Raw genomic sequence first — 15,511 nt, forward strand, 5'->3', positions numbered from 1 at the left:
CAAATAAGACCAATCACATGCGACAACTATTCAAGATGCCACGAAGGAAGACAGATTTTCAGGCAGACTGTGAAGATTTCCGTGAATGCAACATGATATATCCAGCGCTTCCTGATTGAATTTTCCGCATCAGCGTGTAAGTAGCCTACAGTTTGTATGCGACTTTTCTAGCAACAGTATGTGACAAATACGCATAACATTTTCTAGTAAGATGGGGTATTTCAAAACTGAACCCTTGTGTCAAATTCTCTGCTTGTTAGCTAATCACACAGAACGCATGGGGGTGTTTTCACTGTTTATATCTTAGCTGTTTATTTTGTCGTTTGTAGATGCTGTATTTTAGCGATATTTAGTGTTGACATTTGATACTAATAGAACTTGGTACATGAACTTTCGTAAACAGCATAAATAATGATTATAAGTGACTTTTGGTTATCGCACCTTCAAGGGCAATATGACCTAATATTGCTACAGATGTACAAGCATGTTTAATGCAGTGTAATTGCGGTTCCCTGTATATTCTCGAATGAAATCAACAGAAGAAACCTGTGAATTTCTTATTTTTGTCCATTGTTTTGTTCTTGCACGCTGCCCTGGTATACGCAATACACGAATTTTTAAGTGCATTGTCACAACGTTGACTTAAGCGCTGTGGAATAAATGATTTCTTATCTAACTTAATACTTAATTTCTAATTTCAGTTGTCCAGGCATACGAGTAATAAAGATGAAGATCGTTTCCTAGGGGGAAATAACAACAGTTCAAATGAACTTCTAACGGTCAATAATGTGGATGTATGTTATACGAATGCGGTGTACATGTACGGTGACACTGTCCAGAATGCGCTAGTAGTGAAGTAGTAAAGGACGAGCTGATTAAATGAGAACTCACTTTGATTACTTGGGATCATAGTGCCTACTCAATGTACGTTTGAAACATAACCTATCAAAACTTAAATTGGTACAGACCATTTATATGTATAGGGTGTTTAAAAATATGACGGTGCAAATAGAAATAGTAACTAATTTTACTGTTTGCGAGATTTCTAAATATTTTGATTAACTTAAAGTATCTGTGCCAGGGTTAAAGGGTTGTAATTACATCAAAGTAGGAATGTTGAATTGATGAAACGGGGACGATGTGACTGGAATAGTAGTCCTAGAAATGGCATAATCATTGTCCTATTTACATTATTTCTTGGTGATGATGTTTGATTACTTTTTAATGGCTAAAAGACAAGAAGAATGGTTAAGGAATCTAAGATTCTGTCTACGTTTGTAACATTACCCAGCGTACTTAAATCGGTACAAACAATTTTACTGATATTAATAGGACCTTCTGAACGATGACGGGACGTAGCGAAATGGTTGCTACCCGGTAATTCAAGTTTGCGAGATTTTGAAATATTTTTGATAATCTAAACATTTTATGCAGAACAAACTCCATGTCGCTTCTTGAGACATGGATTTTTCCATGGTCTGTAAGGATAATTTCCTCTGTGTTACTATATAATATACGAGTCCATTCACAACAGATGATCCGCCGACTAATATGACCGACCCCACTAAAAACAATGCCGCTTAATTCCTGATGGTCTCCCTGCCTCCAGAGGCTCCGAGATTTAACTGCTAGGCCCCTGCAGCGAAGGCGTGTGTGGAGGCGGGGAGATCATCAGGTAATAAGTCGGCAGTGCTTTTAAGTGAATCGGCCTTATTTAGTTTGCAGATATGTTAGTTCACGGATCAAGTTCTTCAGAATGCGTTCTATGGTATACAGTTTTGATCAGTTTACAGATTTTATTTGTACTCCGACGAAAATGGTAAATAGATGATTATATCTTATAGGGTCAAATGTTTGCAGAAGTTAAGTGTCCTTGGTACCGGGTATAGAAGTGGCCGAAAGCTCGGATTGTATTTAACAACTATAATGTAGATCTTTCAAGGTGCATCAATATATATACTTCTATTTTTATCAAGATCTATACGGTGAATTAACATGGTACCGGGTATAACACATTAAAATTGTATTACCTTGAAATTTGAGTTGTATGTTAATTCATACATGTATCATTAGTAGAACAAAGTGAATAAATCCTGGCCAAATCTAAACAACTTGGGATATGTGAACTTCGATTTATTTTCATATCTTCTATAAGATTTTAAAAGTTACCGTTCCATTTTGTTCATCTCGACCTCAGTGTCGCCAGTCGTGATTCTTGGGATATTGGGCTGAAGGCTTTCACCCGCATAAAATGAAATTTTACAGTCAATGCAGTTGAATCTTATTTTACAAAAGTGACTTCTCTATTATTCGATACTGTTACCTCCTGGTTCCCAGTCTAGCACGCTATCGGTTTCTCTATTCCCCCAAACAACCTCTCTGAATTTTGGGTCTTCTCTTTCTAGTTATGGGACGAATATTCTTTTTTTTCTGCAAAATGCGACTTCCCTGGGAATCGATCCTGTCACCTTCTGCTTCCCAGACTAGCACGCTATCGGTTTCTCTATTACCCCAACCACCCTCCCTAAACTTTGGATCTTCCCTTTGTAGTTATGGGATGAATATTCTATTTTTTTCTGTAAAATGCGACTTCCCTGAAATTCGATCCTGTCACCTTCTGGTTCTTAGTCTAGCACGTTACCGATTCCTCTATTCCCCCAACCACCCTCCCTAAACTTTCGATCTTCCCTTTATAGTTAAAGATAGCAAAGACATACTTATGACAAATTTCAAGAAAAAATCTCATCGATAAGAGGCACTGGCTATAAATTTGTATTCCAAAGTGGCAAAAATTGTACCACAAAAATTTTGTCCAGAAACACATTAGAGAACCATTCTTGAAGAAAAATATTGAAGAACTCGCAGATGTTTCTTGCTGGACAGCAATGCTTTTATTCAGAAGACTACACGTATCAGTTCACATATTCTATATCTTTTTGTAAACACAGTGATAACCAGAGAAGTCAAATGAAGTACTGTAGGCATGTGTATACTAAAAATGCAGAAACGTTTTGTCTCGAAAAAATTAGTAAGGTACTCTCAAAGTAAATTTTTGTACGTCACATGCGTAATAATATATTCTCCAATCAGAGACCGTTAACCTTAACTGCAACACGTATACTTTCGCATTTTCCTTTGCGTGGAAAACACGAACTTTGGGAACTTTTGGTTGATAAGCCTCCGTGAAGAAAGTACATTAAAACGCCATTACCCTTCAATTAAGCACACTGTGCATACAACTAAAACTTTGTATTTTCACCTTGTTTACATATAAAAACTCTCCAAAGTATTAAATGTTCAGATAAGGTGTTAGCTAATACCTCCTATACGAGGGTCATGTTTTCTGTTACATGAATACTACTATCTCTTTACTGTGGCGTTTGAACAGAACATTGCACATAGCTCAGATAGGAATATCTCTACATAGACACTGCAGACGTAAAAATGGCAATATGCAGCAAAAATGTAACCGAATAAAAAGATTTGAGCAAAAATGTCGTACATAAATACCCAGTAACTGTCAAGTCAAAATAAGAACCTTCTTCATGAATTGTCACATCACAGAATAAGGCCCTTTGAAAATACAAATCCATGTTTCAATTTTTAAAATAATTAAAGTAAGAAGAAATTTACATCATTGTTCAATGGAAACCGCATAAATCGCCCCAACCCCCGAACCCATTTTAAATATTTCCTAAATGATAACCGAAACCTTAATCTCTGATGACTTAAAACATCCAGGACACACTATAACCTGCAGTGAATATCAATCAGTATTTTCTTGGTAAATCCAGCCAAAGTTTTGTAAACAATGTTGATAAAAGACATTTGTCATTTTTTGAATAAAAAATTACCTTTATCATATAACCCACCTCAAAAGATGAAAGCTTTGAAATACTTACAATATTAAAGAGATTGATAAAACTAAATACATTTTTTACATCAGGCTTGTTGAGAAAAGAGGTAAGCACCAATAAAAATATAAAACAGACTAAGATACATCTTAACACTTGCGTAAGAGACTAAAATAACACAGACAGTACTAAGAAACAATTCATACTATTCGTCAGCACTGTCCTCTACAATCTATTGTACAATAACTTGATTTGCACATTGCCTCTGATGAAAAACTATTAAAATCTAAAGACTAACAAAATCTACTAGCTTGTTTAACTAATAATATGGCTTAATTTGAGGCCTGCTCATTTTTGTTCAGTTTTCCATTATCCTTTCACATGCTCCGCACCAGTGAAAGCCATATACTATGACCTATACTAACACATACACACAATTTAATAACTATCTCATTTTTGACAGCTGGTGTCTCAAACCAAATAGACACTGTATGTGTATTGACATAACCATGTGTTGAATAGATAATATGGGGCAGTCATCCTATACTGTATTTTGGTAATGGAATGAGAAAATCATCAACCGTTACATAAAAACAAATGATCAATTTATTAAATCTTGTATGGAAATCTTTCGCTTGTAATTGGGCCAAGTTTTCACAGTCCTTCCCACACATGATATGCATTCTATGCAATAGCTGGTGAGTCCGTGTAACGGTATAAGAGGAAAGAGTTCCTCTACTATTTCAATTAAATAACCTAACGCCATTCTTTATACTGACATAAGAGAATGATTATGACTTGGCTAATCATCAGTATTTTCTCTTCACTGTACCTAGAACAGTTATTGTGGTTATTATATGTACATTATTACAACAGTATTAATAAGTGATACAACAAAAAATCTATACACAAATATCACAATAAACTACAAGAAATCTGGTTTCTTCAAACTATACATTTATACAACTGTTTTGAGTAAAATAAGCTTTTTAGCACTGATGTTATTGTGATTCTCTCTCCTCCAGATGAGACTTTGAAACTGGCATCAGGATGCTCAGCACACACACACTACTGTTGTTTCAAAATAATCAGAGACCATTTTTTAAATCTTGTACATTCAAAATTCTATCTTCAGATGAATTGCAAGTTTGCATGATGAAACATATTGAAAGATCATAACTTCATTATCTTTGCTGTTGCATTTGGGCATGTTAAAGCCTGAGAAAGGGTTAGACAAATCCAAAGTTCCAAATGGCCATGTTTAGCTATAATTAGTGTCTGAACTGAGCATCTGAGCCTTCAAAGTCAACCGGTGGAGCAAGTGACATCACACACAAAATACTTTGCAAATCAATAGCTAGCAAATACACAAGCTGTGTACCTTGAAACTGAGGTATAATTTTTCAAAATGTCTCTTATATTTATGTACTCACACTATCATAGGTGAATAATTTTACATGACATTTCAATTTTTTTCAAACAGAATCATGATTTTGTCCAATCACATGCCTGCTTATTTTCTATTATGTTTCTGCCAACCAATCGTGCCAGAAAGTGGCACGACACCAATGTCTAAAACCAAAACATCTCCCCATTTTAAAAGATAAATTAATGCATTAGAAAGAAATGGACCATTTGGATGTTCTATCTGACCATTGTGACCAATAAGATTTTCTGAAACTAATCAATCAGCTGAAAATTCAAACTAACCAAATAAGGAGAGAATTAAGCCAATGGCAGGCAATGGCACATATCACACATGGCAGACAAAACAAATCTTATGTGTAACTCCCAAACATCCAGAAGCACAACAAATACTGACATGCTTTATATGATGATAAATATACACAAATATCCTCTTTATGTATAGTAACACCAGTCAAAAGACAACTGATATAACTCCAATGAGACATTAATATCATATGATATGATAGAATAATAATTATTTTGTCTTTTTTTGTGATGTTAAGCATGTCATATTGTAAGTTGACATTTTTGCAAGTTCTTTGCATTGTTGCTGCATTACTGAAGTAATCCAGAATCTAGTGAAAGATAAAGGGGGAAATTATCATTTATTTTGTTCAGTTTCTTGTAGTCTATGCCAGCTGAAGTTCTACGGTACCTTGATCTCCTTGGTAACATCCTACCATTATATCAAGAATAAATGCAGGTTGCTCTACTATGAAACTTTTCCTAAAATTGCTGCAAAATTTCCAGTACCTTCTACATGTACAAAACCAAAGAACGCATTGTCCTTCAACCATAATCCAGATCTGCTGTAAAAGTTCCATGTGTAGAGGGTGCCACTGTTTTTCCTGGCACAAGTGTATAGATGGCGCTGCAGGTGCTCTCCTTAGTCCTGTCCCAAGAAAATCCTTCCATTCAAATTTCAATATCCTCATATGCACATATACCTGGTGGTAACAGTGTTCTGTTCACTATTTAGTCACAAAAATTGTGAATCCACAAAACCCGCTTCCTTTATCTGCCTTTATCGCTGCTGTTGCTCTCAAAGAAAGCACCGCAATCAATCGTGAAAGATGGTGCTGCAATAGCTTTCACAAGACAGACCATGAAGTGCACCTTTAGCTGGGGTGAATCAAGTACATTTGCACTTTTAAAAGTGATGTGAAAATCCTGTTGATTTTTGAAAATAACCTTTATACACATGTCTCCACTGCAGATGGGGCTGCAGGTTGCCCTCATCAAAAAACGTCTTATTACTTGCACCTTGAAATGTTGAGACTATGGTGAATTTTCTTAAGTCTTGATGGGAATTTTCTTGATCTACATGGGAATTTTCAGCTCCTGATATGTGCTTATAGAGATATTTTCTTTAAAATAGAGTATCCCCTTGTGTTGTTTTGAGAATCAGTTTTTTTTTATGAAAAATTCTGAAAATGGCACTTCTCAGTTCAAGTCCTAACTGATAGTTTCCGCCTGGAAAGTTTTGATCTGGAAAAAAATGAATAAACAAAATATATTACCATACATCTGTAAGTGTTTTGTTATTAATTTAATTTCTACATGAGTAATTGTGACATATCTATATACCATGACCACTGCAATGGCTATGTCACTTGATTTAAAAAGTGCTCAAACTAAAAGCCTATACTTAACTGATCTGTTCCGCTAGAAGTGGGATTATGGCATAGAGCCTACCTACCTACCTACCTGATCTAGCTGTCCTGGTAGAGGTGGGTTTATGGCATAAAGCCTGCCTACCTGATCTGTCCCGCTAGAAGTGGGTCTATGGCATAAAGCCTGCCTACCTAATCTGTCCCGCTAGAAGTGGGTTTATGGCATAAAACCTACTTACCTGATCTGTCCCGCTAGAAGTGGGTTTATGGCATAGAGCCAGTCATGGAAGTCTTTGTCATCAAGACTTTGGATTAGGAAGCCACGGTGCTTGGTCATCACTGAGAAAGTGTTCAATGTCTGAAAATACCCACAGGAAAAATTATCAAACTTGGATAGGAATTGTCATTGGAATAGGGTCAAAGTCATTGTGGAAAATATACAGATGCAGAAATAAATGAATTATTCAAAAATAATTCAAAGAACAGGTAACCTCATACAGTGCACCAAATCACATAAGGAGGATGGGGAGTTTGAGAGCCTTCAGTGACTACACGCTATAACTAAAACTGGAGAGAAATGCCCCACCCTGTCCAACCCCAGTTAGGGTTTCCCTCATCAAAAGCAGCACACTGTTTTTTACTAGTGAAGTCCAGCTTAGTGACCAGGCTGTAACTGACCTTCAGCATGGCCTGCTGGTCCTCACTGTAGGTGATCTCTGCTGTGGTCAGGTTGATGAGACCACGCTCCACGGGGTCTTTCTCACTGTTATAGATGTACACATAGGGTCTACGTACAGCCTGGAACACAGGTATTGAGGGAAATGTTACTGTTATAATAAATTGTTTTAATAATTAAATTTATTATAATAATGTTATAATTTCAATATTTTAGGAGCAGGCTTAGTCAGGCATGGATATGAAATATGCTGTAGTATATTTCTGATGCACCACTTGTCAGCAAGGTATCTGTGACACTCACTTTCATACATTATTTATTATTCACTTGACTAAGTCATTTCTACTTTTAAGACATGAACTCAAAGAAACCTTTTTATGCACAGACTGACCAATAATCTATTGTGTTAAGACATTCTATAACTTGAACACAAACATCTCCATTTTGTGAATATAATTTTACTGAATGATTCCATTTATTTATTTATTTGTTTTTGTTTTTCAATTCTTTATCATTCACCAATAATGTTCACTTCTACTCATAAAAAAATGACCAAAGCAAAACATCTCCCCATTTTAAAAGACCAATTAATTCACTTTAGAGAAATAAACCATTTGGATGTTCTATCTGAACAATAACATTTTCTGAAACTAATAAATCAGCTTAAAATTTAAACTAACCAATCACATCACTGGAAAGAATAAGCCAATGGCAGGCAATGGCACACACCACACATGGCAGACAAACAAACAAACAAACAAACTACATGTACTGACCACAAATCTCTTGATCCAACCACTGGTCTTCTCCTCCAGGAAGTTAAGGTAGCCTTTCCTGGACACTATTGGGCTGACACGAATCTCCTCCACCTCCGGGATCAGGAGCTCTTCGCCTTTCATCGGGGACCGATCTGACGCCTCCGAGGCGATGGAGTACATTGAGTAACTGGAGGAGGACTTCCCTACATCCAGAGTCATGGGCCTACAGGAATAAATATAACCTTTATAAAATCTACAGTAATTAATATAACCTTTATAAACTGTACAGTAATAAATATAACCTTTATAAACTCTACAGTAATAAATGTAACCTTTATAAACCCTACAGTAATAAATATAACCTTTATAAATCCTACAGTAATAAATATAACCTTTATAAACCCTACAGTAATAAATACAACCTTTATAAAATCTACAGTAATTAATATAACCTTTATAAACCCTACAGTAATAAATATAACCTTTATAAATCCTACAGTAATAAATATAACCTTTAAAAACCCTACAGTAATAAATATAACCTTTATAAACTCTACAGTAATAAATATAACCTTTATAAGCCCTACAGTAATAAATACAACCTTTATAAACCCTACAATAATAAATATAACCTTTAAAAACCCTACAGTAATAAATATAACCTTTATAAACTCTACAGTAATAAATATAACCTTTATAAGCCCTACAGTAATAAATACAACCTTTATAAACCCTACAAAAATAAATATAACCTTCATAAATCCTACAGTAATAAATATAACCTTTAAAAACCCTACAGTAATAAATATAACCTTTATAAACCCTACAGTAATAAATATAACTTTTATAAATCCTACAGCAATAAAAATAACCTTTAAAAACCCTACAGTAATAAATATAACCTTTATAAATGATGTACTAACTCTTAAATTTACATCTGACTTTGAGAGAGAAAACATGACTTAACAAACAAGACATAGTGGAAATGAAATAGAAACTTTTAACAGAAGATGGAAGAAGAAAGAATCATGACAAAAATTACTAGCTGGTAAGACCCCCCCCCCTCCCCAACAGAAACCTTTACATACATATGCTTTTGAGATACAACCCCTGGCTCCCTGGAGATAAAATAAGACACAAGACAGCAAAACTCCTGTGTACTTGAAGGACTGGTTCATGTTTAACAATTACCTGAAGAGTGGTTCTGAGGCATTACTACTGGCCAAACTGTTGGTCATCCGATCAGACTCTGAGCTGGACTGGACATCACTGCCATCAGTAGGGGTCAGGTCACACACTGGGGGCTCGGTGTTCTGGAACAGGAGGATGTAACATTTACAATAATAATATTAATTTTGACTTGTTTTTCACTAATACTTCAAAGCTACCTGAATGAATGAAATGTGCTTACAACTGAACTCAAAAGCAAACAAACTTTTTGTTCTAATTCAATAAAAAAGATTAAATCTTATATTTTACAATGGCAGATGTGAAGATCTGGACAGAATGTATCCTGCAAACACTTGCCACATACGACTGCAAGCATACACTACTTTTGGGTCTTTTGTCCTTGGAATCCACTTTGGTAAAAATCAGACACTTGTGGTGTATATGTTACAAATTATTCTCTAACTTTCTGTTCCATTCACTTTCTTAGTTAGCATTATGCCTTATAAGTACACGTTTTTGGATAAATGATAAAACCCAACATACATTAGGTACGTTATGATGACTTCTGTATCTATGCTATCACCTTACAATGAAAAACTTAAATAATTCTGAAGAAAATCTTTAAGAAAATCAAGGGAATCTCTTTTATCTGGCAGTGTAACTTAGGGACCATTCCCAAAACCCTATCGCACTAGGGTGATTCTTGCTAAATTGCATTCAGTTTAAGCCTGCACGAATGTTTATTATCCCCCTAGCAGCTTCAGTGTGTGTGTGTGACAGACATTTAAGCCACTTAAACTGAACGTAATTTAGCAAGAATCCCCTCAGAGTTAGATCACTCCTGCTAGTACAATAAGTTTATGGGAACCCAGTCTTACCTTAGGGGTCAGCGGGTTCAAGGGCAGACGTCCCTGGGTCATAAACCGGACACACTTGGATGCCAGAGCCATTTCTTTCTCACTGAGATCACCCTCCATACTGGTGTCAATCCTCAGCTCTCCGGATACCATCTCCTTCTCCGTTTTATTCTGCTCCGTGCTCGCCTTCTCTCCACTGGCTTTCTGTGTCATGTTGGTGACGTCTTTGTCTTTCTTGGTGAGATCGCTCCCTTTGGTCTGTTCTGACAGCTTGTCTCGGAGCATCAGGAGGTGGCGAGCCTTTTCAACCTGTGGAAGACATATGACTTCACATTGTGATACTTAAAACTATAACTCACATCTTGCCAGCACTACCCCATATATGTTAAGTGTGTTACTCTGCAACTAAACCAAGTCAGATACAAGGTGACAACTCATTTTCTTAATGTGTTCACATTGGCTTCCCCATAACATCATGTATATTGTAAAATTGTGAGAGTGGTTTATGCCATGCACATCATATGGTATCCACAATGTTGAAATTTCAAAGGCAATTATGTATAAGAAATACGTGTGATAAAACAATAATTGACGGTACTGAACAAAAAAATGGTAAAATATTGTCTACCTCAAATTCAAATCACAAAATAAAATTTTTAACTAGTTATCATAATATATTAAGTCTGCACTGGTAGATACTTGTAGCAAAGTGTAACACCCACCATCTCCAGCCTGGTCAGTTTCTCTAGCTCCCACTGGTGTTCCAGAATGAGGGAATCTCCGCGTGGTCTCCACCCCTGGAGATTCTCCTCCCCGCGGACATAAGTGGACGATGTGTCCACCACCTTCCTCTGCCGTCTCTGGGCACCTGTCAATACACAGATCAGGTAAATAGGGCCATCATGGTAGGTATAAAGGTAAAGACCAGTTAACTTTTTTAGCATTAGCCTTCATAAAAACAGATTTTGTCATGAAGTGAATTCCTTGATCTTTTTCTCAAGGATGCTGAAATCTTGGGTTTAGGCTTTCTATATGAATTTGTAAGGAAGTACCTTTGTCAAATATACATTTTTCAATTCATGCTATGCTTTCTGCATGTATAGAATGCTTTATGTGGATCAAATTTGAATATTCATTGGTATAACTATTGAAGCAAGGAAGTGCCACATCATGCCCATAAATTGCAAAACTGGTCATAGCTGCAACAGTGTCTCAAGACTGTGACATAATCTCAAAGAATTAAGGGATTTGAAATTTAGTCTTCAATATAATTCAATATGACCTAGATTGGCAATTACCATGAAAACATGTTGAATATAAGCGTTCAAATACATCATAGCAGAACTCTGATGTGCAATGTATCACTTTGCTATCTTTTCAATTAAAAACTAAACTGTTCACTTAAAACTAATCTAAATTTAAATGAAAACTTAACTGTTAATTGAAAACCATTCTTGTTTCAACAAAAAGTTGTATCATTATTCACATTTAAATATAGATATTGTATCACACTAACAAGAGAAGCAATAAGTGGCATCTATGCCAGAACAAATGAGAACTTTTTTCATGCATTCTGAGGACTACACACATCAATTAATTTAAGAGTAAAGACAGGAGATATGAAGTTACCATTAAAGAAACATGTGACGAAATAAAAAAAAAAGAATAAGTACACAATATTCCATGCTTATCTTAGTCTAAACATTTTGTATATTGAATTGTGTGCATTACATATACAATGGCGGTGAGAGAATACTATCAAACAATGAAGAAGCCAAAATCTTTGTTGATCTTTTTCCCTTTTTCTATATCAATGTACTAGATGGAAAATACGTTGCTTTCTAATGCATTCTGAAGATCTTCCATAGACTTCAGTTTATTTGTTTCTCCACATTTGGTAATAAGCTAAGGAATAGAATCTTCCCCCCTTTTTTAAAGATGTAAGCCTAGTGTACGAATGTCAAAACAAAGATCAACAAAGCACCAACTTATTTCTGAATAGTCTAAAATAGGATAGTGTTTTAATTTTATGACTTATGACCATAGTACCCTCCAAATGTGCATAATAATAAACTTAAAGAATATTATAAATTTGTCACTTTTTTCTGTATAATTCATTCCTTTTTTTCTTTTGGCTATTGATCCTGCTGTTCCATTGTGGTAAAATCTAAAGGAACAAGGATCTGTGTTCCATGTCATCTTAAACATCAACATAAGGTGTAACGTGTAATTGCGCCACAAAAAAGGGTGTATGCATGAATACAATATATGAGAAAATAGCTTCATTAGTAATGACTGCTAAAATAAAAAAAGGCTAAAAACAGGTCCTGTTTCAAAAAAGTTCAGTTGCAAGTTGGTTTTAACTTTGAGACTGAATATTGTGGTCTGTTCTACTGGGCTATATCAGCATTAAGGGTAAAGATATGTCTCTCTCACACACACACACTTACACACACACACTTACACACACACACACACACACACACACACACACCCTAGTTGTCAAGTTCGGCTTTATATAACCCAGTTGTGAACAAATAGTTACAATTTATTTATACCTAAACCTGCTGCTTTCCTGCAGTAGAATTATCACAAATTCATCCCAAAACAGGCCACACTTTTCTGTCTGACCAACTCTTCAACTTGATAAACTTCAGTGAAACTGGACTGTGGGCTTACAGTAGAAGTCACTATGTCCACAACTAAAGCAAGAAAACATCAACACAAACCTGGACTACCTGAGTCGTTACTACGCCGCAATATCAGCTCGTAGACGCCAGTCACCTTGTTGACATCCTGGTTCTTAGAGAAGCCGGAGCCAAAGAGGCTGCGAAGGGACCTGAAACGAGAGCTAGGAATAGTGCATAGATATGAGTCTCGTGACACCGACATGCAACTCACTGAAGCAACGATGATAATAATAACAATAATAAAATATGAAATTAAAGTGTTTGGGGAGGGTGGATAAAGTAATACAAGAGGAAATTTGACCAAATAAATTAAAACACTGGCTACATATTGAAAGCACATGGTGACTACTCATGTTACATAAGAATGATATGAAATTAAAGTCACAACATTGCAACTAGACATTATTTAGAAAAAATTTAGGAAAAAGTTATTCCACAAATGAATCTAAACAAATTTTAAACACACAACAAAATCTTATAAACAATACTGAACTAAATAGGTCAATCACTACACAGTGATACATAAAACACAGATAAATTTTGCTATCTTTAAAAATGAACAGTGGAAAGTTACGAAGCATCAAATAAAAACAACCATAACTATTTCATCTAATATGACTTTAAAGTGTTTAAAAAGATCTAACACCAATGACCAATATAGCCACTGTGCATGCTGAGGTGCTATCACCCACCTTGGCACTGAGATCTTGGCATCTCTTCCGTAGATCACCAAACACAGGTCTTTAGTGATACACGCTGGCTGACTGCAGTTCTCAACCTACAATAATGATGTTATTATAACAGCTTAGATTTTAGGTCTTAGGCTGTATTCCCAGAGCTTTTAGATCGATCTATCCCCATGGGGAGTCTCACTAGATTACTGTCAGATAATCCGGCTTAAATGTCCGTCCCGCCTACTACAAGCTGTAAGGAGGTAATTAACTTTCGTGTCCGCTTGGCTGACAGCTATTTAGCGTGAACCCCCAGGGAGTTAGGTCGATCTTAAGTAGATCGAACTAATCTCTGGAAATGGGGTCTTACTCTTATGTATGTATGTACGTAATCAAACCCCTAACAGGCTGGCTGAAAAATTGCTTTAAATGATGTTTCAGTTTCTAAAGATTATCAAATTAAACAATTTTTTATTATTATACCAGTAGTAAGTGCTTTGTTCCATTCCAACAAATCTGCGGATCAAATATGGCAAGCCACTAAAAAGCTTGCCACTTAATTCCCCGACAGTGAATAGATTCCCAGCAGAGATTACACAAAAAGCATTCAAGTTGGCCAGCCAGAATAGGAGACTAGCTAGTCCGAGGGTCAAATATGTCTTCCCGAAGGGATATCTATTCAGTGTCTATTAGTGGATTACACAGCAAGCTGTGTAGTAGGTGGCCATATTTGACCCTCAGACTAGTTAGTCCTCTATTCTGAAAGTGCTCTTAAAGGCTAGTGTCTGGTCAGACCTACCTCCAGATAGGCTGTAATGGTCATGTAGACCTTCTCCCCATATGGAGTGACGCGGTTCAGTAGAGCAGAGTTGTGGAGAGAACTGTCCCACGCAGCCTCAAAACGGAAGAATACTCTGAAAGCAAAAAAGTAAACAGCGGTGATATCACATTTAAAAAGTTTGAAAATACAAGGTTTATCTCTTAATGATTTTAAATAAATAAGTTTAGCACATCTTGTTTTTTTGAAGAAAACTTCCATTACCAACATGACACGAGACATGGAGAGAGAGAGCATGTACATAACAGAAGAAAAAGATAACCCTGCATCTATGTATAAGCAATGGTCTTTTCCATGACATCTTTTCCTGACAAAGGGAACAAGCTGAAAGCTTGGGTATCATATCATTATTATTAAATAGTTTTTACAAAATATTCTTTTTTAAAGCCGATCAGTAAAAAACATTATCTTCAGGTCTAACAGAACCTTTGACTTAAATTGCTCATTTGCAAAAAGTCAGTAAATTAATTCTGAGACATATAGACATATATACCTGTCATCTCCTGGCTGCTGTATATAGTGAGCAGGGAACAGTCCCAATGACAGTACAGAGTGTGCCGTGTCCAGCTCTGTGCATTCTGGCGTGTTCCTGATACGACCTGGAATTGAGCAGTAACAATATTAGCCACTGTTTTATGGCTTTTTGGAAGAGAGTTGTAAGAGAGAACAGTTGGTCCAGGATAAATGAGTATGGGTGGAGATCTTGCTAGGGCCTGGATCGTGGAATGTACTTCCCAATTTTGCACAAATTTGAATTAATTTGTACAATCTTCTTTTCAAATTGAGTTTTTAAAAATATAATTCTCCACAAAAAAGCATCAATATGAAGTTTATTTAATTTTTCTATCAATAACTAGAATACGCAACTTTAAATAAATTTTCACTCCAATGTTTCAAAATTAAGTTTTTAATAAAAA

General features: G+C 35.8%; 1 protein-coding gene across 17 annotated transcripts in view; it reads right to left on the reverse strand.

Moving 5' to 3' along the window:
• Positions 1–2,868: 2,868 nt before the first annotated feature.
• LOC106162045 (kinesin-like protein unc-104) overlaps positions 2,869–15,511 on the reverse strand; it is a 68,655-nt gene continuing 56,012 nt past the window's right edge. For 9 of the 17 annotated variants that reach the window (XM_086994991.1, XM_086994988.1, XM_086994986.1 and 6 more), the window contains 11 exons: positions 15,088–15,193; positions 14,556–14,670; positions 13,778–13,863; positions 13,125–13,246; positions 11,118–11,263; positions 10,417–10,704; positions 9,560–9,681; positions 8,387–8,591; positions 7,613–7,732; positions 7,174–7,292; positions 2,869–6,809 (listed from right to left, as the gene is read on the reverse strand). In XM_086994991.1, the coding sequence (XP_086851117.1) occupies positions 6,770–6,809; positions 7,174–7,292; positions 7,613–7,732; positions 8,387–8,591; positions 9,560–9,681; positions 10,417–10,704; positions 11,118–11,263; positions 13,125–13,246; positions 13,778–13,863; positions 14,556–14,670; positions 15,088–15,193 (1,469 nt within the window). In that variant the 3' untranslated portion in view covers positions 2,869–6,769. The remainder of the gene's footprint in view (positions 6,810–7,173; positions 7,293–7,612; positions 7,733–8,386; positions 8,592–9,559; positions 9,682–10,416; positions 10,705–11,117; positions 11,264–13,124; positions 13,247–13,777; positions 13,864–14,555; positions 14,671–15,087; positions 15,194–15,511) is intronic. The other 8 variants (XM_086994994.1, XM_086994996.1, XM_086994993.1 and 5 more) reach the window with 3 other exon arrangements.

Source organism: Lingula anatina, chromosome 9 (assembly GCF_051362555.1).
Source record: "Lingula anatina isolate TDL-2025a chromosome 9, LinAna3.0, whole genome shotgun sequence".
NCBI classification, from domain to species: domain Eukaryota; kingdom Metazoa; phylum Brachiopoda; class Lingulata; order Lingulida; family Lingulidae; genus Lingula; species Lingula anatina.